This window comes from Silurus aristotelis, assembly GCF_946808225.1.
Source record: "Silurus aristotelis genome assembly, chromosome: 22".
In the NCBI taxonomy this organism is placed as follows: domain Eukaryota; kingdom Metazoa; phylum Chordata; class Actinopteri; order Siluriformes; family Siluridae; genus Silurus; species Silurus aristotelis.
The window spans coordinates 18,620,522-18,647,119 of NC_139595.1; the positions used below are offsets into that span (position 1 = coordinate 18,620,522).

Genomic DNA, 26,598 nt, shown 5'->3' on the forward strand with positions numbered 1-26,598 from the left:
GAAAAAGAGAGAGAGAAAGAGTAGAGAGGAGACCTGGAGAACATGCAGCCTGGCAGGAGGCTAACAATGGCCACGGTTAGAGTCAATACAACCAAACAAAGACAATAGTCTCTTTAGAGTTGCTTGCTAGCATTATTGATTAATTGGTTTATAGCTTTGGTACGGTCTGGCCATCTAGGAAATGTCACCATTTAGCTGCAAAGGGAATGTTGTAGCCCAGTATCACTGAAAGAAATATTCTGAAACCGGAGATTACTCGCTAGCCTCATTAGCATTCAAGGTTTCCAGTACAGTGTTGCAGATATACTAGGCTTGGCCAGACTAATTCCTGCTGCTCTTACCTAATCAGAGAGCTTTGGAAGGCTGAAGAGATTAAAAGAAGAAAACAGAAACTTAAATAGAGTTGCAAAGCCACTCCAAGGGAAAATGCAGGTAAGCTGCCAAATCAAACAAAAAACAAATTCCAGTCTCAGCATGTGTCGCTGTTATTTCGCGTTTTTGCAGTGTGGTTCGAATTTTTTCCTTTTTTTTCCCCTCCTTGTTTAAATTTCTCCCAGAACTTTAAGAGCTTAAGATTAGGATCTCATCCCATCCAACCTTATCTCATTATCATTCCTCCAAAGCTTTGCCCTTTTGCTGGTATTTACTCTATTGTCATTTCGTACTTATTTGAACATGCAAATGAGGTGCGATGGAGAGCTGCGGCATCTGCCTTCGTTCAAAAACACACATCGTGTTTTTCAGGAGTGTCTCCCCCTCCCTCTGCGTTCACCCAGAGAGCAGTCCCATCAGCCACCATGGCAGCGTGGAGGCAAATGAAACCCAGAGGCCTGCTGTGCGTAAAATCGCAGCCTAACACCATTAGAGACATTCGAGCAATCACACTCGCTGGGCTCAGGAGAGACAACAGGAGTTTCCACTCGGGCTGTTTCTCAGGCCATTTGGGGAATTTTGTGATGAGTGTCTTCTACAAGCCTCGGCCGTTTGCCGTCTTAGAAAAGGCCAGAAGGAGAGGGAAAATAAAACAGAAATATGATATTCTATGCTTTTTAGTAATGAAATAAGCAACAGAAATGACAACTCAGTGATGTCCTGGGTGCTGGAGTGTCTCATGGGTGTGTAAAATGTAGAAATATCCAATTCTTTAGCGAATAGTCCACACATGAGGTATAAAAACCTCTCTGTGTTATTCTGTTATAAGAAATCAATCCATGATAAAACGGGAAATTGATTAATTGTTCATTCATTCAGATTATGTTGCGTCTTAGTCTGAGCTCTTACTATAAAAATTAGAACATATCAGAACAAGTGTGCTCATCCAAACCATAAACTGTATCTAACCAATCCAAATCCAATAATAGTTTGATGACAACCAGCAATTCATTCTGGGAATGAAATCCAAGCTCTATGAAGTTCTCAGGAAGTGAACGGAGATCCTGAGCCGTACACTTTGCCCTTGAATGACATTAAAAAAAATACAGTGGTGAATGAAGTACACAAAAAGCATGTACTTAAGTTAAAGTAGAGGTACAGTTGGTAAAATATGACTCCAGTAAAAGTACAAAAGTTTTTGCCTTCAAATTTTTTATTATAACTCCAATGTTCCCATTATCATTTTTATCACAAGATTCTTTACATGATCAACTCAGTTTATGTGAAAAGACTCGAATGTGACTCTCAGCACACTGATCTATTAATAGAATGATATTAATAACTCAAACACTGATTGATTTCTATTACAATCATCATGAACACAAAACCTTCTTTACAACAACTTAAAAAAAAAAGCACAAATACGTAGATACCTCCAAGCACCAATCAAAACCAGTTTAAAACAGAGCTCGACCCTGATTGGTAGCTTGCTGTGTGTTTGACGAGTTTTTATCCGCTATTAAAAAAAAGAGGAACGACTGATTTTGCACAGATGCTGAACTGTATGTTGGTGATCAGTAGATAAACCAAGCGCCAATCAGAACACGTGTAAAACAGAGCGTGCGCTCGATCCTGATTGGTGACTCGCTGCGTGTTTCACCGGTTAAGTTTTTATCCTTAAAATAAAAAGGAGCGACTAATTTCCAGGAAAAGGTCTGATTTTTGACTTTGAAAAGTCTTTCCAAGTGGAAATACTTCAGTAAAGTACATTATATTTACTTCCTTATTGTCTACTACTAAAAATATATATATATTTAGACCATATTTAGAAAATTCTGCTTCAGCATTAGAAATACTCAAGACACATGTCGCTTTGTCGCTCGCTCGTGCGACGATGTGCTGATACTCAGAGTGTCAATGACATGTAGGTGTGCATCAGCATCTTTAACAGCCTTTCCTTTTTTTTGCTTTATATCCTTTGCAGCTGCATCTCTATTCCCAGAGGACATGTTTGTGGCTTTCGGGTAAATAAGGCTCTAACCTGGCCAATAAAAGAAGCTGGATTTAAAAAAAAACAGCCATCCATCAAATGAGATCCCTGATTGGTCAGGCTTTCTGTTTGTGCTAGATCCTCTCTTTCTCTCCCTTGCTTTCACTGGAGATCTGCTCCATCCTGCACCTCAATATGGCTCTGGGGCAGAGGAACAAGAGTGGAGGAAGATGAAGAAGTTGGGAGATGCGTAAAGAGTAGCTAAGAGCTTCTGTCACCTCTGGTGTGAACAGCCCTGAGATGTTGGCTGGTTTTTAAATTAAGCTTCTGTCCAGGAAGACCAGGAAGTGAGACGTGCACACGTGTGTGTGTGGCTGGGAGGGAACCTTGTGTGGTAAAATCACACCCTCTAAATGCTCTAATAGAACCCAATACACAAATGTCTCCTGCAGCATGGCACCTCAATAAACACCGTGCTGTCAACACAACAAACGCACGGTCTGGAAGGAGCCTAGCACAAAGCTTAGCTGTCAGCTTAAACTGTTCGAATGAGAGAGCGAGAGATATGGATGGAGAGAAAGAGAGAGAGAAAGAGAGAGAACCTGTCACTACAGGCAACAAAAGGGGCTAAGCTTTCAAAGTTTTGCATGCCAAACTATATGCTATCTGCCCTATTGTCTGCTGCAAAAGTCTGTTGTGGTGAGACCAGCATGCCTGCAAGGCATTAACAGAGCCAGGCGGCGTGAAACAAAAGGTCGAGGTAATTCCTTTTCTTTCACACATGGGCGAGTTTTGCTTCCCACTCAAGCCATACTGAGTCACTTTAAACAAGAGTTGGCGCTCCTGATAGGCTGGAGACGGCAAAAAGCCCCCGAGCGGAGGAGGGGCAGCCGCGAGCCTCGGCGCGATAAAATCAAGCGCTACAGGTGTAGCTGGGTCCTTTATCAACACCGCCATTGTTCAGTGTGCCAACCGACGCTCGGCTAAACCCCCCCCAACACACACACACACCTACACATGCAATTTCAAAATCGGCCTTTCTCCCTCCTACTTGCACCTCCTACACGATGTTCACACGTTTCCACCTTAGAGAGATCGACGTAACGTGCACCTGAGCTCCGAGCCCCAGGCTGGCTTGACATTCTTAGACACCGTGTCATCCTGAGGTGCCGGAATGAGCCTGCCAAATCATAACACGGCCCGCAGGAGGGTCGAAGAGGAGGGGCCAAAGATGTCGACACTGGGGACGTGACAGGAGTGCATTATGAACCCTAGGTCTTTTAACACACCCTTGCTGACTTCCTCTGATGACTTAAAAGTGCGAATCACCCACAATCCTCTTTGGGGATGTAGAATTTCTTGACCATTTCTATTCCAAGGAGTCTAGATAGTAGATAGACTCCTACAAAGTGGTATCTAAAGGTTAGTTTGCAATAAAGTACTTATATAATCTACGTTTACACACTATCACCTTCTAAACAGTCCCAGCATTCTTGCCACTTCTGCAATGTGAAAGTCTTCTTCGATTCACTCTGGACCTTCACAGTGGTGTCAAAACGGTGACCACTGTGCTGGATCTACATTTTCTGGAAGAGTAGATCCGGTAGATAAGAGTAGATATCAACATTTTTCGGGGGTCGAGTTTGTTAATGGTCTTCCTGGTCTCTCGTCTTCCAGTGATGTTCTTCCGTTCTTGAAGTGCACGTAAAATTTAATGAGTCTTGAAACTTTTTTGATCACCTCGTACATGTTCTTCTACAAAAGACAAGGCAAGGTTTTTCCACTTTAGAGTGATAGAACAGCGAATGTATAAATGTGGATATGGTTCTAACTTTTTTTGCTCTGGGTTCTGCTTGAAACTTTCTTTGTACAGCTTGTAAAGGGTTTAAGGGAGATATTTAGAGCAAGACTCTTATGACTTGTTAACTACAAGTAGCTCAAGTATAAACCTGAAAAACACCAGACTGTGAATAAAGAGGGGGGAATTTATGGCCCCTTCTAAGAAACCCCACTTGAGCTGATGATGTAATGCGCCAGCTGTTCCGATGGCGAGGTTTAACCAACGTTGACAAAGTGTCTCATGAACAGTCCTGGAGGTACGAATGTGGTGTGCATCCTGTTAACAAACACCAGAAATCATTTCTGATCCTGACAGAGAGTTTGAGTGGATCGTTTTATTTCCCTTCAGTGGATGAGGATTGTCAGAGACGTCTCGTGTGTCAGAGCTGGCGAATTGGGCCTTTGTCTGAAATAGATGGACGGAGCGATTGCGATGGCTGAAAGAATGCCGGTATACTTATTCCCAAAGAGACTTTGATGGGATTTTTCTTCGCTGCCCATCAATCTTTTTCCAATTACCTGTCTTGTCTCTCAGTGAAATCTATCATAATCGTCGCCTTGGAAACTGGTGGCATCCTCCATTAGGTTTTGGTCTATTGTTTGATTTGTGTAGACGTGGCAACCTGGGGTTTATAGAGCGCGCTGCTTGTAATGATCCTAAATGCTTCCTTTAAGAGAAGGAGACACTTCATTCGCATCATCAGGAGACTGACGGATAGTTGCTTCTAAAGCCGAGAAGACTGGAAGAAATCAATAGATGAGTGTCTGGGAGCGTGAACATCACACGTGAAGCACATTCATGCATCAGCTGTTAATGGAATGGGTCATATTTTCTATTTTTTTCCCATGTGTTGTCTTGATCAGGACATTTGGTGTGTGATTTTTTGAATAAATGCTTTGTTCAATGTGAACAGTTTGTTAATTTGATGCCTACAACCAGTAGAAATCCGTGGAAATAAAAAAAAGACACCGTTAAATTACAATTTTAACTCATCAGATTGTCTTCAAACTAACAGGACCCCCCCTGGTTACATCAAATCAGTGCCCACAATGTGTCATTTACATTTATGGCATTTGGGGGACGCCCTTATCCAGAATGACTTTCAATTCTCTCTTTTCTTTTTTAAATAAAACTGATGGGCTAAGGGTCTTGCTCAGAGGCCCAGCAGTGGCAGCTTGATGTTGAGGGGTTTGATTTCACTACCTTCCAATTCAAAGTTCACCACCTCTGAGCTACCAGTGAGCGACTCGTCTTCTTTAAGGAAAAAAACATTTTTGTAGTTATGGCGTACGATAAGATCATATAGACCAGTGGTCCCCCACCTTTTGCGCCACGCACTGGTTTAATGTCAGACGATATAATGGAAACGATAATGTATTAAAAAATAAAAATACAGATGTGCGATTTGCAGCTGAACTACTGAACTGCTGACCAAACATTTTCAGGAGTTAAAGAACGATGCGGTTTACGGGATAAATGATGAATTGTTTCTTTAAGGACGCTCCTCTCGCACAGGACTGAGGTTCCAAGGCACTTTGAGGAGCACTGAAAGTGACAACACTCCTCTTCCACACACACACACACACACACACACACACACACACACACACACACACACACACACACACAGAACTCATCTCCTGTGCGGCACGCTGTCAGCTCGTCATCTCTCACTCGGTGCGCTCGACTAGACAGCAGCGAGCATGCTGGGATATGTCAGCCAGCAAAATGGAGTCTTCTCATTAGCTCTCCCCACACCTGCTGTTTCTCTCTCCTTAAGAGTCACCGAGCAAACAAACACAAACACACAAACACACACACACACACATAAACAAACACCTATACAGCTGGGTACCTCAACAAGTCAATGTAATGGCACCCCGCCGACGCAGAGGCTCTACGATGCACATTCCAACCACGTTCTTAGCACATGAGTTTGCTTCTGGTTTATCAGAATAGCGGTACATTAAATAAATAATACATGCAAATAAAAAATACAAATTTGACATGTTGAGATTTCACATGTTGAGCTGGATAAGAAACTCGATAAGAAAGTCTTCCGGATGAAGACTTCAACATGAAAAGCTGAATTTCTTGTCATATTCATGAATAACTACATATTAACTTTAAGAGGCAGGTGAAGTAATGAATGGTTATAGCTCACGTAAAGTAACTGAATAACAGGAACGTGGATGTTTTTCGGACAATATTAAATGTAACACTAAATGCATAAAAACTATAGTGTGTCACTCTGTAATAAGAACTGATTTACAGTTTGGACATGCTGTTTTTCATCACTTTATCACAGCACACTATTGTGGAATAATTTCCAATAATAACTGTCTTTTTTTTTTTATCTTATTTATTACACAATAATAGAATCTGAAGGTTAGTAGTTATATATATTTATTTATTTTTGAATTTATAATTAGCTTTTTGCTCACAAGAAAATTCATCGATTGTACAGCATCTATACATGATATTAAACTTTATGTATAATCTATTTTAAATTTCTTATCATTTATTTTACTTTAATCAAGTTAAAGTCTGGAGCACTTTCACAATGCACATTGTCTCAAAGCAGCTTTACAGAATGTACGAATTATAAAGCAAGAAATGTTAATATACTGTATGTGAATGATGTGTGTTTATCCCTGATGATGAAGACTGGGGCGACTGTGGTGAAGGAAAAACTCCCTTAGATGTTTTGAGGAAGAAACCTTGAGAGGAACCAGACTCAAAAGGGGAACCTATCATCATTTGGGTGACATCAAGAGTGTGATTATAAATCTTATAACAATACAGAACACTGGAGAGTGAAAACTAACATGAGCACTGGAGTGTGTGATTATGAGTGATGTTCTTTCTACAGTCTTTTTTTTTTTTTTACATTGTGGCACCAGGAGCCTTTAAATGTTCAAAGAAGTCCAATGTAAAAATATGAAGTGAGATCCAATAGGTGCTGGTACGTCTCTAGATGGTTCGGGATGTTTGCGAGTACGGCATCTACTTCTTTGAAGGTCCACAATCTTCATGAGGTGGGAAGTGACTGGGGCTGGAGCAACCTCAGGATGCCTCGGGATGGGGAGAGAAAGAGAAGCAGTGGAGAGAAATTAGCGTAGCTGCTGTTCATGATATTAACAGCACAAGTTGATAATGTGATGTGATCAGATGTTCTGGAGCACAAGGTTATGATGTGATGTGTGTTATGTGTAGAACTCGCTAAAAATCTTTAATCTGCACTTAAACTGGTGTGTCTGAGCCCCGAACACTGTCAGGAAGACTATTCCACAGTTTAGGAGCTAAATGTGAGAATGTTCTACCACCTTTAGTGGACTTTGCTATTCTAGGAACTACTAGATGTCCAGAGTTTTGAGATCTCAGGGAGCGTGACGGACTGGAGAGATACATGGAGATAAAACATTTAGTGTTTTGTAGGTAAGTAGCAGTAGTTTGTAGTCGATTTAAAACTTAACAGGTTGCCAGTTTAATATTTACTTTAATTTTACTGTGAGCAACTGCAACCCAGCAATTTTAATAAAGTGATTTCTGATTCTGATATAGAATTACTATATATATATACTGTATATATTTCTTTAGTTAATTGCTCAACAGCTTCTGTACATACTCTGTTCATCTACTCATATTTATTACTTTGTTATATATAGTTAAAATTTTCACTGTTCATTTGCACAATTCTACTATTTGCACTTCTGCGATGTTCCAAACTGCATTTTGTTTAAGGCAGAAATGCATAGATTTCCCTTCTAAAGACTTTTATATCGACCCGATAAATTTAACACTTTTCTCCCTAACCTTTGACTCAGTCAACTGTATCCTATATGATCTTCCAACATGAAAACCCAAAATCTCCTTTAGAGACGTGTTGTTCAGAGTAAAAGGCGTCATTGATTGAGATTACGAGCCAAAGGCCACCCATGGTGTGTGAGAGAGAGAGAGAGAGAGAGAGAGAGAGAGAGAGAGAGAGAGAGGGAGAAGAGAGAAGACTGAAAAAGAAGAGTCCCTTTTTTACGTCCTTCACCCCACTCCCAGCTGGACTCCAAAACTCAGTCTACAAAGGTCTGAAGAAGCTTTAAAGCTCCCTCCTGTGTTTTTTTTTTGGAGGAACAATGAAGTGAAGGCTTCTCAACAGGCTGAGAAAAAAGCAGCTTGTTGGCCGAGGAGCTGCGAGAGGCAGGGGATCATCACGAGAAAGAAAGACACGACAACAGTGACCCGCAGGAGGGTCTCTCACTGTCTGCCAAAGGGCCAGGGAGGTGAGAGGCCCTCACACTCGCTCGCCTGTGTGTGTGTGTGTGTGTGTGTGTGTGTGTGTGTGTGTGTGTGTGTGTGTGTGTGAAGTGAAAAGAGGCTATCTGAGATGTAGATAGGAGGGGTGGTGGCTAAAAAGTTTCGAACAGGTGTGGAGCATATCCTATTGTACCAAAAGGAATTCATGATGAGACCTTTATAATCACTGTTATGGCATGCTCCTATCATGCTCCTGTCAAAAAAGGTGTGCAGTAGGTCATATTTTCATCAAGTTCACACATGGACAAGTATCAGTATGCAGTAGCATCCAAAGAATTTTCCCTGTTACTAGAACTCGGAGACCCAAACCTGTTCCACCATGGCACTGCCCCCGTGCACAAAGCCATCTCCATGAATATATGCTTTACATGGGTTGGATTGGAAGATCTCCTGCTATAAAGCTCTGATCTCGACTGTTCTGAACACCTTTGGGATGACCTGGAACGCTGACGATGGAGCACAATTCTCTCTGGAGCACAAGTAGAACATCTACCCAGAAGATAACATCAAATTTGGACTAAATATGAAATGGGATGTTCAACATGCACATACCAAATCCTATGCTCAACTTTTCTCCATATAGTGTATGTGATGGTGGGGTGTAGATACTTTTTGTCCAAAAAGTCATTCTAAATACATGTTATGGTCATGTGATGCACAGCTTCAAAGTTATGATAAATGGCAAGACTTTTGCTCCAAATAATATTGTAGTGCGTAACAAAAAAAAGGACCTATACAGTACTTTTAAAGCGATCTAGATGCAGGAACTGGGCGTTTTTTTAATGTTTCGAAGGAAAAATCCAGGCTGAGGATTATTATAGAAACCCTCATTCATATTCACATCCATACTCATAATCAGCAACTTCTCATCAGACACCATTTTGATTAACAATGTTTTTTTTCTCCATTCATCTGATCATGAGAAGAGACAAGTACATGCTTTAGGCGATCTATTGTTAATATCAGCGTCCTGATGATGTAATATAAACCCCACTTCCTGTACATTTCTTGTCACACACTGATGAAAGTGTATCCTGCGTTGCACAATACAATTATGCAATCCAGCATATTGCATACAACTATATTGTGGCCAGTCTGTGTGTGTGTGTGTGTGTGTGTGTGTGTGTGTGTGTGTGTGTGTGTGTGTGTGTATGTGTCCAAAAAAGCAGTTCTAGGTCCAGACGAAGAGTCCGAAAGCTTGGCCTAACTTCTCAGACACGCTGGATGTTTATTTCAGAAAGACACTGTGTTTTCAAGGGCGTGAGTGTGAATTCAATTCACAGTCTATTGTCCTTGATGGTCCTGTCTGGGTGAACAGTCATCGTTCTCAAAGCTGAGGGACTATCAGCTCTTTGTAAAAGGTGATTAGGTGACATCACAGGTTGACAGGAAGCAGACGCACATCCTGTCCAAATACAAACGGTGTGTGTGTGTGTGTGTGTGTGTGTGTGTGTGTGTGTGTGTGTGTGTGTGTGTTGGGGGGGGAGATAAACTAGTATTTTCGTAGTCTGGTCATTGATAAGTAGCTGATGGGTTAAAAGGAGAGATTATTAAATGAAGCCATTATGGAGCTTTGAAGGGTTTATTACATTTTGAAAGAAACCTGCAACCCCCTGGTAAAGCCCTGTCCCAAATGAACTATTTTTCGACATATAATAACTTTTCTGAAATGGCGTATTATCTAATGAATAGGCAATTGTTTTGTTTACTTAAAATACCCAGAGATATAATGGAATTATAAATGACATATAAAGCAGGTGGGACAGATACATTGAATACCTCTGTGTCCTGCATGCAGTGTTTTACATACAGGTTATAATGTGCCAATGGAAAGTTTTTAGTCCTGACAACTTAATCTTTCATGCCTTTTTTTTCTTTGTGCAATCAATCCTATGCCTATATAAGGAGATCCGGATAGGGCAAGGTGGTGTAGAAAGTGTGTATAACCCGCCTGAGTGCCGGGACAGGACGGGGACACTGTCGGATCACTGCAGGCGTGGTCACGTGTGTTTACAGTAAACACGACGTGCAAACTTCTGACTCGGAAGTACGAGCTGTCAAAGAGGTGTCTTTACTGGACGTGCCATAAAACCGAACGGGGTATTTACGACGGGTTCTCGTGAGCCTGTCAACACGTATAACACGAGCACACACACGCACGCACGCACGCGCGCATACAGGAGTCCCAGGGGAAGCTGAGCGTCGGTCTGCGCGGCGCTGCGTCTGGATTGGCGAACGCGTTTGTTATTACTGGTGACGTGTTTTTTCTCCGCGGCTCTCGCCCCTCCTCGTCCTCCTCCTCCTACCCAGAACCACCCCCCCAACATTCCCCGGGTCCGTTCCCGAGCCACGCTCTCGTCTTCTTCGAAGTCGCAGTGTTTCAGTCGGTTGTCATGGCGGAGGGACGTGGCGATCTACCGCCGCTTCAGCCGCCGCTTCAGCGCGCGTCGCCGCCGGCCAGCAAGCGGCCGTGCTTGCGTCCCGCTCCGCGAGGTCCAGGTCCGGGGCCCGGGCCAGGGCTTTCGAGCGGGCGCCCTCGCTGTCCGGAATCGTTGCTGGACTGCGCGGCCAAGGCCGTAGCGGAGAAGTGGGCCTTCGAGCGGGTGGAGGAGCGCTTCGAGAGGATCCCTGAGCCCGTTCAGCGCCGCATCGTATTCTGGTCCTTCCCGAGGAACGAGCGGGAGATATGCATGTACTCGTCGTTTCAGTGCCGCGCCGCGGCCGAGGAGTCCACGTCTAACGGGGCGAGCTCCGCCTCGTCGGCCGGACCAGCCGGAGGTCCCGGAACCGCGTCCGCCCCGGCGGGTAACGCGAATTCCGCGAGCGCTGGCGCCAGTGCCGGAGCTGACGGACTCCCTTTCCGGCGCGGGATCCGCCTTTTGGAAATGGGCTGCGTGGAAAACGTCCTGCAAGTCGGTAAGTGCGCGTCGCGCTGCCTCCACACGGGCCCCTTTTGTTTACCGAATTCTCGGAAATGGGTCAAAAAAAAAAAAAAAAAAAGGGGCGCTCCTGTTTCCGAACTTTATGGAGACTGACTGTACAGTCCAAATGGAACCAGTTTCCTTTTTTTCTAAGTATTTTGAAAAGAAAAAGAAAAACCCACACTCCAAAATCAGTACCAATAAAACGCTGTAGACGAGACCGTGAAAATAAAAAGGTAAGTCGGATTTGCAGGCTCATGGCTCGAGTTTCATTTGCGGCTGATGAAAGGCAGGCTTTTAAAGATTAAAGGGCCGCTGTGTGTCCCTGTCCCAGTGTGTCCCAGTCTCTGTGTGTCCCTGTCCTGGTGTGTCCCAGTGTGTCCCTGTCCTGGTCTGTCCCATTAGACTTACTCTGATATATTTAATGTATCATGGTTTTACACAATTAAGAAAAAAACCCTTTATGATGCAATTTGTGCAGTTTGAAAAGCCCACATTCGAGCTCTCACACTCAATTCTCTTCTTTTTCTAAAGAAAGGGAGAAAATACACAACAAACCCCTATTGTATGATGTGTTTTAGTGCTCCGAGGGTCCACGCAGCTCGAGTGGTCTGTTTTTCTGCTTCTCAGTTTCCACTCGCTCTTCGAGGGGATGATCATATTCCTGGTTGCTTTTTCATTTTGACTTGTGCACCAGGATGTCTCGGATCTCTGACTCGAATAAAAGTGCGCTTCGAAATCTCATTGTTTATTAGCTGCTTGTTCAGGACAAAGGAGCAGGATGTGTCTCAACACCAGCACTGAAATCAAATGCTTTTTCTGTTGCTTTCTACAAAAACAAAACAAAAAAAAAACCCCACACACGAGCATGTTTGTGAGAAATAGAGGGTTTGTTTTAGGTTTAAAGAAAATTCGGTTTAGACCAGCCTACACAATGAGCACTCCTCCCCCCATGATAGGACCCCGAGCTTCTCCCATCAATCAGCGCAGTAAGAAAGCCTCTCCTATAATGTGCTTTATTTCAGACAAAGAGAAACCACAACAGATCCGTTCCTCTAACGTGTGTGTGTTTGTGTGTATATATACATGTGTGTGTGTGTAAGTTGTTGGATGCATTCATGATTGCGCCTTTGTTGTCTGTTTATGTGTTTTATTTTTTCCTTTCTCGCTCACGTAGACGAGCCGTCAGGACGGCCGAGGAGACACAGACTTAGTCATGCACTGAGAGCGTTTCAGTAAATAGATCGGTGGCAGAGCAGAAACCCACGTGAACACGGAGTTAAAACTATGCAGAATACGTGGCCTGGTGCACATGTCGGTAGAAGTCATGCATATCTTCTGCATACTTGTGGAGATATGAAGAGTGTCTATGAGTCGGTGACATTGTTGCTCATTAGTTGGTGATCGGAGCAGAGGAATCATCAAAGCAAGCAGGTGTTATTATTGATATTGTTATTGGTCAATTCTTTTTAAAATATTGTTTGTATTTTTTATACCAAACTCTTTGTTCCTTGACAGATGCAATGCCCTGAAAATGACTTCATCACACATCTTGTATTTATGTACATCATGTATTTTTCTGTTCCGCTCAGCTCTTAAACATCACCCTGAAGATACAAACTCTAAATGGTGACATTTCGATTGGATACCCCTCAGCGTGTAGTTCAGACTCGGGGTTATTCGTAGGCCGCGCTTTCCCCCGAACACTGCCCACCTTTGTGAGTCCTCAGGCTTTAGTGTGTGTTTTCATTTCTTGAAATAGCACTTCTAGGATTCCCCAAATCCCCATTACACTGAGGTGTTAGGAGGCCCGTGAAAGCATACATATACCTGATTGAATAAAGAAGCCATGACGGGTTTACTCTTACAAAGCTCTGCTGTGTTTCTGCGTACGTGGAAATGCGATAACTCGACTGCAACGCGATACCGCGGGCGCTTATTTAGCCGCCTCGAAAGGCCTCGTTCACGTCCGCGTCGCACCTCGTAGGGAGGAACGTCAGTTCTCGGGAGGAAACTTTGCGAGCAAACGTGGAAGGTTCTGGTTGGTCGCTCCAGCAAACACCACGCCGTTGACTTAACGTGGATGCGCAATTATGTTCGGATCGAAATCAACTGCGTGCAACTTCCTGGAAAGACGATTTAGTGGTTTGAAAATGGAAGTCGTTATTTACTTTACTGGTACGACCAATGCAAGGTAGCAATCCAGCAGCAATCTCTTCAGCATCCTGGTGTTTGAACTCGTGACCTTCTCCGGTTATTACTGTTTGATATTACAACGTTATGAACCGCAATAAATCTGCAGTACACGGAGTCACGTGAAAATGGCTGTAAGCGCTACTATATATACGGAAAAATACACTCGAGATTCTATTGCGTTTTTTTTTTTTTTTGCTTATGGAAATAAAAGAGCAGCAGAACCAGCAGTCAGATACTTCAGTGAGTGTGATCACGGTTTGGGGGTTGGTGAACTTGTGTTTTTTTTTCATCCGTCCATACACGGGTGTCGTTCGTGGCTAAGTTGTATCTAAAACACGTGACACACTAGCTAGCTATATACGGACACGGCATTATTATTTAGAAAACCCTGAAGTCGACTGAAGTCTCTTAAACTCATTTGATTTTTTTTCTCACTGATCGTTTAAAATTCGAAAATCATTTCAAAGCCGTCTGGGTTTTATTGGTTTATTAAAAGCTCGTGTTGCGGCACCGCATTTGAATATCGCACACGTCGTGGATTTGTCCGCCGCTGCTCCGCTTGGTCTTATGATGGCGTGTGAAGGCGGGGGCACGTGTGAAATCCCCCCTCCCCACTTTTTTTCAGCAGTAGATGAGACACACTCGAGTGCCAGAAAACTTAATACTTGTTGCTTTTCTCAGGCCTTATTTTTCCGGTCCTCCCCTCTTTGAACCTGGCAGTCACAAAGGAACCACAAAAGAAGTGCAGAAAGTCGCTCTGATGTTTAACGCCTACACAAGGCCTGGGGTTTCACACTAGAGCCTGTGCAAGGAAGCGAGCTTTGCCCACAGATGTGTTAGAGTACTCACGAGTGTGTTAGGCAACTCCTATGTTACTAGCGTATTCTAGCGTTAGTGCGTGGCTCTCTAATAAACATGCTCGGCAACTCGCGACCGTGCTGCTGCACTAACGAGGCGTGCGTCTCAGGTGATGCAAGGGGACTCGCCGATATCTCATAGGTGTGCTAGGAGACTTGTGAGGTCCCAGGGAATATTTTTGACACCTCACAAGCTTGCTATGAGACTTGACAGGATCTACAGGTGTACAGGAGTCTTCTTGCATGTCCCAGGTTTCTTGCAAATATTCGAAATCAAAGTGCACGCTCGAAGGCTTTTCGGGTTTCCGTAGCTAAAGTGAGGACCCTCGAAGCACCGCCACGTCGGGCGTCTTTATCAGAATAATTCATTCCAGAGTGTGTTTGCGTAAGACCCCCTCCCCCACGCCTGGCTCTTCCGCTAGAAGAGCTTCCATCTTTGAGTCAGGCCTGAGGATTATTATGGGTCATGCTTTGTTACCCAGCTGTAGAATCTCCTCTTGGTTTCGAATAAGGGAGGAGGTATTTGGTGTGTGTGTGTGTGTGTGTGTGTGTGTGTTTGAGTGTGGGACGGGGGTTGTTAAGAGCACAAAGCTGTGACGAGGCGTTTTTATGGAACCACCTACAGAGGCAAAAGTTGCACCAGGATCCCAGAGGGAAGAATCTTCGTTTGCTTCCCCCTGAGTTTAGTCTTTTTTAGCATCTTCGAGCTTCAGAGCTGCAATCCCGCCCTCAAGCTTTCTGCTCAATCCTGCGATTTTTGACAGGCCTTTTCAGTCTTAGTGGTTTCTCTGGGAATGCACAAAACCACAGTGGTTTGGGTGTGTGTTTGCGAATTCAGCTAGTCCTCTATTATTTTTTTCTTGGTTTATTAGACACACAAACACACAGTTTTTCTTTTTTAAATGCACTGCACTGGAGAATCACGAGCAGCGGTCGACCGTGACCGATTCACAAAACAACTTCATTGTAAGCGATGGTTTGATTAAGTATAGTTTTTCCTCGTCCTTCCCTCCGGATGAACCGCGTCTATTTTTGTGCTTTTTTTTTCGGGGGCAGTCTGAAAAGAAAACACTTCCATATGAGCGAAAGGCAGCAGCTACCGAGGCGTCTGCTCTCGCGACAACGCTGTGACGTCTCCTGCCCTCTGTCTCCTTCCGGCGTCAGCGTCATTTCGGTCTTTGTAATCGGGACGTGTCTCGTTTAGGCCCACGCGAGTTCAACAAGGGAGTGGTAATTCTGCTCTCGTCTTTCAGCGCCCCGCTCGCGACAATGTTTAATCAAGGTAATTAATTCCATGCCTGCGAGTCTCAAAGAAAATCAGTTAAACAAATCGTCTTTTTTTGCACTTATTAAGAGTCGCTGTTGAAGGACACGGTCATTAAGCACCTTTTTCTTCTTCCAAGTCTTTATCAAAGGAGGGAAATTAATTCGAAAGTAGCAAGGGAGGCAGGTACCTCATCAGCACAATGTCAGAGACTCCCCGAGCAAAATAGAGGGAAGACTTCAGAGGAATTTTCCTACTAAAAAGGTGAATTTGAGAGGGAAAGAAACGAGCTGAAACTCAATTATACAACGCTTTCAGAATGCGCATGCTATTGATACGCTCGACTGTTTAATTCATCAGCGCTACACCATTACTCGGGACCACGCTGTCCCAGACCAGCCATTTTTCCACATTATTCCGTTCACTGGCTTTGGCCGACTGATCATTTTTGAACAGTTGCTCAAAGAAATCTTATGATCGCTACAAAAACGCTGACACTGCAGACTCCATAAACATCTAGTTATAGAAACACGATCAATCATTAGACCAATCACAATTGAGAATTGACCAGTGGCATCTTCGTCTCTCCTGCTGTCTTTATCTCCAGCTTCCCATAGTGCCGGAGTGTCTTTGACTTCTTTCCTCCCCTCACTGATTAGATATAGTGGTAACACCCTACCAGGGGGCAAAGTTCCCGTCCCTGCTCCTCGTCTGCCTGGTGCCACTTGCTTTCTTTTCTGAGGACCTGCTCTGTTGACTCTACAAACAGTCACATGATTGTCCTTCATCCTCAATGGTCCAAACAATGTTTCCTAGTAGCAGTTTTCCACTGAGATTATATTTGTATAACAATCATTTCTGAACCATTCGATCACCTCGAACGCGTCCAACTTGAGGAATCTCAGACCGACGTCTTCGCTTCATTGGGTTCGTCAGACACTTTGTATTAATGCAAAGCGCAAAACTTTTTATAAATTTCTCCTAAATAGGAACTATTCATGTCATGTGGACTGAATAGTACAATAGATGATTATAAAGGAGGTCAGATCTCAGTTACAGTCACCTCATGGAGAAGGTTTTGCTTCTTTGTGTTTATTTAGAAAGCATGCATACTTCATACACGCTTATCGGCTGCAACTGCTGGATGAATACAGTCGAATTCGAGGGAAACATAAAAAGAAAAAGGTTTTTAAATATATAAAAAATGTCCCTCTTTCAAATTCTCTTCCCCCAAAAGCCTTAAATCCACCAGACCTCTGACTTCGCTTCCAAACCTGCTAATTTACGCTTACATCCATGTTTGTGTATGTTTACGTAACGTAATAGTTGGTTTGCGATTGTCGTTAGCGCTGTATAAATAAATAAAATGTTTTATTACACTTCCCTCAGTTCGGTGGTTACGTGTGGGTGGGGTGCGTCCACCGAGGTTGTTGGTTCAAACCCCGGGACTGGAAAAGGATTTACGGTTGGACCCTCGAGCTACACCCTTAACCTGAAACTCCTTTTTCTTCTTGGATAAACACAAAAAAAGAAAATGAGCACCAGAGCAATTCATCGAAACTAGAATGAGACAAGGGAAGGGGAAATGGGAACCAAATTGTGTGTGTGTGTGTGTGTGTGTGTGTGTGTGTGTGTGCGCTTATAACCACGGATAATGCACGAGGCGCATTCAAGCAGGTCGAGAACAGAGACCGGAGCTGCACTTTGGCTTGAGAGGAAAAGGAGGAGAAAAAGCCCTCCATCTGGGGCTGTAAGACTAAACTGGGGAGTGCAGGAAACTCACGCCGCCCTCCCCCACGGCAGCCCCTTTCATCCAGCTGAGATTTGCGGCAAGGGGTTTTTTTTTCCATCTCTTTTCTTCCTTCTGTGGCCAGTTCACATGGAAACTTAATTTTCTCAGTCTGGACGAGGGAGGAAGGATAATGTGTGCTGGAGATGGGGTCAAATATCCTGCCAGAAGGCAAAAGAAGGGGAAAAAAAGAGCCCCAGTCAATGGCAGTTAGTGCGGTGCAAACCTCTATGCAAATGCCACACGGCTGCTTTAGCCGTGCATTAGAACGTGGGCTGTGTTTAACGTGTGCTCGGGACGGCCATGCAAAGCACCTGAGCTTTCAGGATTGGGTTACATGCTACATCTCATAGTGCGTTTGATCAACCAGTTTTTGTAGGTTCTAACGCAAAAGTGTAACACACAGATGGCGAAGAGCTTCTCTTTCATGAATATTTAAAAATGCAGGATCCAAGTGGCTCACTAACTGGCATGTAAAGACGATTGGTTAAGCATTAGGGGGATGTGTGATTTTAATTAAACCTCCATTAATTAATTCAGCGTTGCACTCGTGGATAATCTTTTCAGTATCCAGTAACAAACACTGACTTTTTTTATTGCACTTCAGATCCCTTACTTACCGTGCAGAACCTTTCCTTCTTTACGTGACAAAATGGTGTCTTTTGTTTAGGATGAGGCCCTGTGCTTAAAAAAAAAAAAAAAAAAAAAAAGAAGGAGAATGAGGCCAAACCAGTCCCTCATCACGGCTCTGTGAAGCTACCTGCTGACGCTGACATGCGAAAACCAGTCAGGGCTTTAAAACATAAACACGCACCTCCACCCTGAGGTAAACGCACATTAGCGGCTTCGCCTCGGAGGCACCTCGGGGGCCCCTTTTTTTGCGAAGGAGGGCCACGGAGGCAGCTAGGAGACGTGTGTGTGTGTGTGTGTGTGTGTGTGTGTGTAGCCACGCTGGCTCGCTCAGTCATATGCACGGAGTATGGTTGCTAGCACATCAGGACAGATCCCCGGAGCCCGAACGCTCAAAATCTCGATAATTAAGTGTTAATATGGCACAGTCTGAAGAGATGTTGGAAACGAGTGTGTGTTTTGGCACCGAGAAACGGCGGCGAGAAGGTTTACGAATGTAACAAGTGCGTGCAAAAAGTGAACATTCAAATCAGTGTGTAAATAAGTAAAAAGAAAAAAAGAACGTGTTATGCTTTCGTTGGTTACACAAAGGAAGACGATACATTAGTTTATTAGTTTATTACAAGTTTATAATAATAATAATAATAATAATCAGGAATGTGACTGAAAGCTAAACGTGCCTCATTTATTCACAGACTTATCATGACTTATTTCAGACATCGCTTGAGTCATTGTGTTGTTGTTTTTTTAGACCTTTGACTTGACTAGCTGTGTTTTGTGTGCATCTGCGTGCGTGCGTGTGTGTGTGCGCGTGTGTGTGTGTGACGTGGAGGTTTAGTTTTTTTTTTGTAACCGCACAAACAGTAGTTTTCCTGCTTCATCACCTCTGCACACACACACACACACACACACACGTGCACACACACACACGCACACACACAGTTACACTGCACGTTTGGTGTACCGCTCTGTCAAATTGAGCTGTTCAACAGGAAAAAACACAATTTCAGAAGATAACTCATGTGGGAACCCAAGACAATATGCAGCATCAGAAATGAGCTGTGCAGATATTTTGATGATTGTAGGTGAAACCGATAATCATTATGTGTGTTTTTTGTGTGTTGTTGCCGCAGACGGCTTTTTCTTCCATTACGCCAGATTAGGTTTAAAGTGTTTTCATCGCGGGCTTCGTGTCTGTCGGCGCTGGCGTATGAGAGGAGTTAAAAAACGACACGAGTCCTAAATAATGAAAAGGCTATTCATGAGCCGGCTGCGCGTTCGTACCCTGGTTTTTGCTACGAGGTTGGACGTCACCCCCACCCTCCTCCATATTGTATGAAATATTGATAAAACTGAGGATGGTGTGAGTCTGGCTGGCAGTGTGGCTGGTACAATATAAATATCAATAGCCCTGGCTTTCTTTGTGCCTTTCAGTTTCAGCCCTATCTGCCAGCAGTGCTCACACTGATATGGCCCATTAGACACTCGCGACCCAGGGACAGACGACTGCGGGAAAACGGGTGGAGAGAAAAAAGAACGATGGAGGGAGGGTGAAAGGGTGAGCAAGAGAAAAAAAAATCAAAAATCAAACTGACACATGAAAGGTGGAGTAAATAACTCGAAAGTGAAGAGGGTGAGCGTGGATGTAGGGAAAGACAGAAAGAGACACCTCATTAGTCTGTGAGGCCTCCTTGACTTTGGGGCGGGGGGGGGGGGGGGGGGGGGGGCAGTCAACACGTCAGGGCAGCAGACACACAGAGAGGGGGCTCCTCTTGTTCTCCTGTTCTTCTGTCCTCTATCCACCCTCACACTCTACACACACCTCCCCCCAGCTCTCCAGCTTGATTAATATAGGCAGCAGCCATGGGGCTATACGTCTGGACAAACACACACACGCACGCACACACACACACACACACACACACACACACACACACACACACACACACACACAATCCCAAACATTCCTGCTCTCCCTGCCTGCGACTTCCATACAATCCTTCCCACCCCTCCTTCCCCAAATCGACCGGCACACAGAGCGGAAATGCAATTCATCACGTCGCATCAGCAACAGCAAGCAATCCCTCAGAATGGGACCCCCGCTCTCTTCCGAAAAGCTGTAATAGGTTTATTCGGCTGCGTTGCACGGAAGCCGCAAGAATCTATCGACTTGCCTTGTGCTTCGTGTCTTCATCCATACTGAACCAACACGCCATCTGTTCCTTCGTCGTGAGTTCCTCTGGTACGTCTGCGCAGTATCTCCCTTCACCTGACTTGAGTCGTGTTTAAAGGAGAAAACGATGCTCTAAACACACTTGTAAACGCCGGGGTGGGGTGACGCTGTGCGCAATCGGGGTTGTGTTCCTGGTCATGGTGTAATAGGATCAGCACATAGGGGGCAGCTATTGTACAATCGTAGAAAAGAGAGTGCGCAAAAAAAACACAACGATAGAGGACAGAGTTCCCAGCATGGGAGCTTAGAAATAAAAGGTTTCCTCAAGACGTCTTCGGATCGATCGGGTTCTTTCTTCCTAATGGTGTGCTATGTGGAACCTTGTCGAGGTTTATTTATTTATTTATTTTTGAAGGACACTTCAGGATGTTGTTTGTAATCTTGGGGTCGTTAAAATGAGAACTGTGAGAGTCATTGTGTTTGACTGATCTTTTTTATTACAACCTCACTTTCAGATAGAACCCGTCTGGATTTATCTTCATATCTGCACCTTGTACAGTGTTATTGCACGAATATTATACATTTACTGTATATTTATATATTTATATTCCATTGATTTCTATACATTTCTGTTTGCACTTGTGCTAAGATGCTAACTGCATTTCATCAGGCCTGTACTTGTACTCTGCACAATGACAGTATAGTTGAATCTAATCTAATCTAATCTTTATAATACATGGCATGACTGATTCGGAGGAGGCCGGGTTGGGAATAGGGATGTCTGACAGCTAAAAAAGTTTAGTAAAACCTGAAAAAAACGAGTTTTTCTGTTTTGTCCGCTACGTTTTTAAATTCTAATCAATGTCTAATTTCTCTTCAGAACTATTGAGCAATAAGCACATTTTATATGCTGCAGCGTCAAAGCATCGAAAGTGCGTTGGCTTATCTTAAAGATAAAAACGAGCCCGATACGGTGGTGTTAAGGCACGGCCCATGAAAGCAGCAATTAAACATTATCTGATCCGATTCCTTCAGAAAGTCTCACCAGGCCTTGGAGGGTTTTTTTTCTCTTCTATGTGAACAAATGTTTTTTAGTTTAAAAAGACAAGCTATATCCAGAGGCTGGAAAAAAAAAAGCTTTATAAGTGTGCAGTTGAGGCGAGAAACACAAAATTCCCATCAAGCCATTAACGCTTGTTGTACAGCTTAAGCACCAGTCCTCGTGTTTCCATCGCCTTTTGAAGACTTAATTTACGCAAGCGTACGCCACGACACTGACTGCGCGGATCGTCGCGGTGGCCGCCGCTTAACATTCGCTTCTTGACAAAAGCTTATTACCATTCTAAAGATATTACGCAGTAATGGATGTGTTCGGAGCCGACTGACCTGCGCCTGCTGCACAATTTGTTTTCATCAGCCTGTAAATGGTGGATCATTGTGGCTGTGACGGGAAAGCACAAAGGCTTCCTAATGAAAGCCAGCATCCACGGCCATGTCTCATCAGTGTGCGTGCTTTCTGCTGTCTGGAAACAGGTGTGCCCTCGCCTCCAAGGTTTCGGTTTCAAGAGCGATTTAAAGGAATATTCATGACCGCTATCTTTCATCGTAGGCTTTTTCTTATGATAGGAGAGTGAGCAGAAGAGGGGGGAAAAATCAGGGGGCTGGGGGGATGGAAAATCAGCGAGTGATTGAACAGGCCTTTCTGGGATAATTCGATTTGATTGGAACCTCGCTCTCTCGTTACTATTCCGCGGCCAACATAGAAAAACGGCCTGCACCATTTGAGCCATTTGCTATTAAACGTTGTCTAACTTGCCTTTTTCCCTTCATCTTCACACCTCAGCTGCGGCATCCCAAAGTTGAACGGTCCCAAATTCCATACATGTAGCCGATTCGTCATATTCCTAGCAGTTGTTTGCTAGGGGCCATTAAGAGGTCAGTAGCAGCTACGAGTCATGGTTTTAGAAGTCCCTAAGCACTATTACAAACAGAATCATCTCAGCCATTGTGTTGCATCGTATTTTTACCCAGTGGGTGTTTGCTGCATGTGGTTTCCATAAAGAGCGACGCCTGCACAGGAAGTCGGCCTCATAATTCTTTTTCTTACAGCAACAAGCGCTTCCTTTGCGGTCTCCGCTCGGCTCTTCACCTGTGTGACTGCATTTCTGATGATTCAGTTGCTTTTTATTTTGCTCTGCGATCGCGGGTTGAGAAATCGTACGAAGTTGTTCTGCGGAATGATTTCCACGCTAACAGCAGCAACGCTTTATAGATAATATACAAGGTGAGTGTGGTGGGCAGCACCTGGCTTACCTATTCAATCATCATTCAGGATGACTAACCTGTCATGAACACTAGGCTCTATTGTACGAGCTGAGCTAGTTTCAGGACGGCATGTAAATTGAGGAGGTTGGAGTTTAACAGATTATTAGAAATGCACCGCGCTGGGAACTCCCCAACCAGCACTCGCTAAACCATGTCATCAGGGTCCTTCAGTTGTCATGGCCATGCCTCAGACCAAGCAGGTCTCTGTGCAAACCTAGAGCTTCTCACACATTCCATAAGGACGGCAATAAGACAGTGATTCACTTCCTGTCATGTTCTTACAGAACTTATGGAGGAGATAAAAAGTCTGAAGGATGAAATCGAAACAAAAAAGAAATATGCCATGTGCAGATCTTTTTTCAGTTTTTCTTGTCTAAAGCACAAGCTCTTCTTTGCACAGCATAAATGTGTGTGTGTGTGTGTGTGTGTGTGTGTGTGTGTGTGTGTGTGTGTGTTTGTGTGTGTTTTGCCTGGGTTTTCCCCCTCCTTTCCCTCGGGTGCTCCTGTCTCAGTGAGTTCATCCCAATTCAAACATGGTGCATGTGTCATAAACACACACCCCAGCTTTGAAGCCAGAAGAACAGCACAATAGATGCCTGGCCCTTCATTCGCCTCCGCCGACAACCTAGAAGCCCCTTTGTGCTCCGTGAAGCTTTATGCTCATGTTCAAAGCTTTGCTCTTCACTCCACTTAGGAAGGATTGTGTTCCAGTGTGTTGGCTGAATGCAGACTGGGTTCAGAGATAATTATCTTCGGTGTTCTTTTGCGACGTGTCCTGCTTAACAGTACGGAATTGTTTTGCCAATGTTGACGAGGTCCCAGGAGATATAGGGGGCATTTTGGACATTCTGGGCTTTTCTGCAACTCTCGATAGTTCCAGTTAGATTACCTGAGAGACACGCACCTGTAACCCCCACCCCCAAGTCTTAAAAATTTTTATTTCTCTTGCACACTCAGGAAAGTCTCCCTCCTCGTGAATCTATTAGCACCTCTTTCCCAAACCTCTGCATTATTAATGAGGTCTCTCCCAATTAAGATGAATGAGCCTGCTCTTTAGGGTATTTGTTCAGGTTAGATCTCTGATTAGCATATCTGATAGATCTGCCCTCTCATGCTGATTAAACCCTTTCCTCGTCCTGGGGCGACTTAAAAAGGGGCTTGTAAACGAGGAACATCCGTGTGTGTAGCAGACACGGCACGAACTGCAGAATATCCAAGATGTCGCATCTCATTTTCACGTTTCCTGTTTAGATGATCGGGTTGAGAATGCAGTGTAATGTTTATGATAAGGTCAAATTAAGAGGGAAAAACCCTCGATGGAAACCCTGAGTAAAAATCTGCTGCCTCGAGCGGGCATTCAAGGACAAGCGAACAGCGCCCAAACCAAGATTGATGCCCACGTCCCGCAGAAACAGAGCTCAATGCTGCGCCTATAACTCAAACCCTGTCCACATAATCAGAGACCAGATCGAGACTAATGGTCCGTGTGGTGCAACTGAGCCTCGCTACTGATAGATGTACTTTACGGCACTTAGCACAGTGGAGACTAACGGTTAAAGAAAATAAACTTCGAATGCAAATGGATTGTGGGTTATGTTCTCAGGCAAAAGTTAATCCCTGGTATATTCTAAAGACAACAGCAATTCCTCACTGCCGGTACGAATCTGAAGATGTTCAATTCTTAAAAATGTGTCTGGGAACTTTATGCTCTTAATCCAGGGTTAGAAAACCTACTGCAGCTCAGCTTTTTCAGGGCGAAGCAAGGAAGTGCTACTGAGAGCCTCGCCGCTCAACCGCTCTCAGGATGTCGAGAGTTAGAGATAGACAAAATACTCTGCAGAATAACTGCAGGGTTCTGTGAGGGCAACATCATTTTTCCTTTCTACAATGGGGATCAGAAACAGAATATACCATGGGCCAGAGTGACTATGAGTATTATTGTGGAGATTTTATCATGATTTTAAATGGATTTATTATTTGGTTCTGCACTGAGCGTTACTTTGCAAGACATATATCACCTGTTATAAGAGCATTATTACTATCATAAAGACTTTTCTTACTTATGCATGTGGTTGGTGGGTGAATCTAACAAATAATTAGGTTACGTTAATAACTAGAAGTCGACCGAGAGTGGATTTTACTGATACTGATAGTTTAGTTGGATCGTACTCGATGATAAACGATTAATTAACGATATATAGTATAAAACAGTACTGAATCATTAAATTGTGCTAAATAAAAGAAATATGAATGTATTAATGAATGAATAAATGTATAAATAAATGCTATATAGCAGTGTAAAATCAAACAGCACGTAGCATCTGTGATTGACCTCTAGAGGCCGCTCTCGTAATGACAGCGGACCGGAAGCCGGAAAAACTATCGGTATGGGTAGTTCCAGCAAATCACTCATTGCCTCGACCTCTGTTAATAATAAGATGTGATATGATTAAAATATATATATATATATATATATATATATATATATATATATATATATATATATATATATATATATATATATATATATATATATTTACAGAGTTTCCGATTTACAGAGTTTCCGATTTAGGATCAGCCTTTATCTCGTTTGACAGGATGGTCTTCTCCTTTTGTCCTGATCAACTTGTTAGAGGGTAAAAAAAAAATGGCAAGTGTTTTATTTAGGAATGTTTTTTTCGGACACCCTTGGTGTTTGACTGACAACGTTGGTGTTGGTGGAAAAAAATAGCTCAGTGTGTGTTAGGATGCAACAATGGCATCCTGCTAGGATTCATCCAGTGGGGATTATATTAGGCAGAGGTTTGTTTTATTCTTCTTTTCAAAAAATACTCGCTCTACTCTTTCCTTCGGTCTTATCTGCTGCTTTCTTTCTTTTTCGCTCCCATTTTTCTTTGCGACGTGCTGCGTCCGCTTCCTGTGTAGATGTTATTTGATGTCCGTGCTCACTGTGTCCCCTGGAGAGACTCGCTCACACCTCCAACTCCTCTCGTAATTGAATTGCCGTCACCTTCAGAGAGACATCAGACTTGTGTATTCTCTCTCTCTCTCTCTCTCTCTCTCTCTCTCTCTCCTATAGTAAATCCTGGAGTTTGGCTTGGTTCCCAGTCTTCTCCATTGATGTCTTCCTCCCTCCTCCTTCCCCCTTGCTTACACACGCGCACACACTTCGACTCGAAGTCCAAACACTCCTCTTTTTGTTGCCTTGGTGAGGGAGGCGGCGAGCCTGTGGAATTCGAGTCATGCATTCCGCTGGACTGCTTTATGCACATACACAGTTACATACACAGGCTTCCTGCTGTCTCCTCAGTGCCATGGCAGTGGTGCGTGGGTCATTATGTTTGGCACGTGGCCCTTTGTAGGGGGCATCCCGGGACCCTGTCTCAACATGTAATGCTGTGATCAAAAATCCCGTAACCATTTTTCTCTCGCTTACAAATAAACATTACAAAGGAACAAATCTCTGCGTTCCATTTCGTCCTTCGTTCCCGTCGTGGTTTACGGCATTTTCATCCGCAGATATTTTCCTTGGCGTGGAAATGTTCATGCTTGGAATGGAAACAAGCCACTAGAAGTGCATCTGTTTTTTTATGAGCACATTAAAGCATTTAGTTTTACCTGCCGATTTCCTCTGTAGCCACATGAACCAAATCGACCTACAGAATAGTAACGCTGGAGGGTGTTAGCATGAAATGAAGCAATGTAGCGTAGCTTTTTATTTGCTTTTCAAAGTAAATGCTTGTTAGATACTTCATTCATTTCTTGATTAAAAATCCATCTAGCGTTAGTTTGATTATGCTTCAGTTTATGATGGTACGGTGTTTTCATTGCATTTGACTGCCAGGGGAAAATATTTAATTCATTAAAGCTCCTAAGTAGAAACATTCATATCTTATCTGAAAGAAAACGATATTCCAAGACATTTAATGT

The 26,598-nt window shown here is 43.6% G+C and overlaps 1 protein-coding gene across 1 annotated transcript in view; it reads left to right on the top strand.

Annotated features, from left to right (window-relative positions):
• Window positions 1-9,273: 9,273 nt before the first annotated feature.
• Window positions 9,274-26,598, top strand: part of zswim5 (zinc finger, SWIM-type containing 5) — a 39,990-nt gene continuing 22,665 nt past the window's right edge. Inside the window, exon 1 of the mRNA XM_083525599.1 lies at window positions 9,274-11,429. Coding sequence (XP_083381725.1) covers window positions 10,907-11,429 — 523 coding nt within the window. The 5' untranslated portion in view covers window positions 9,274-10,906. The remainder of the gene's footprint in view (window positions 11,430-26,598) is intronic.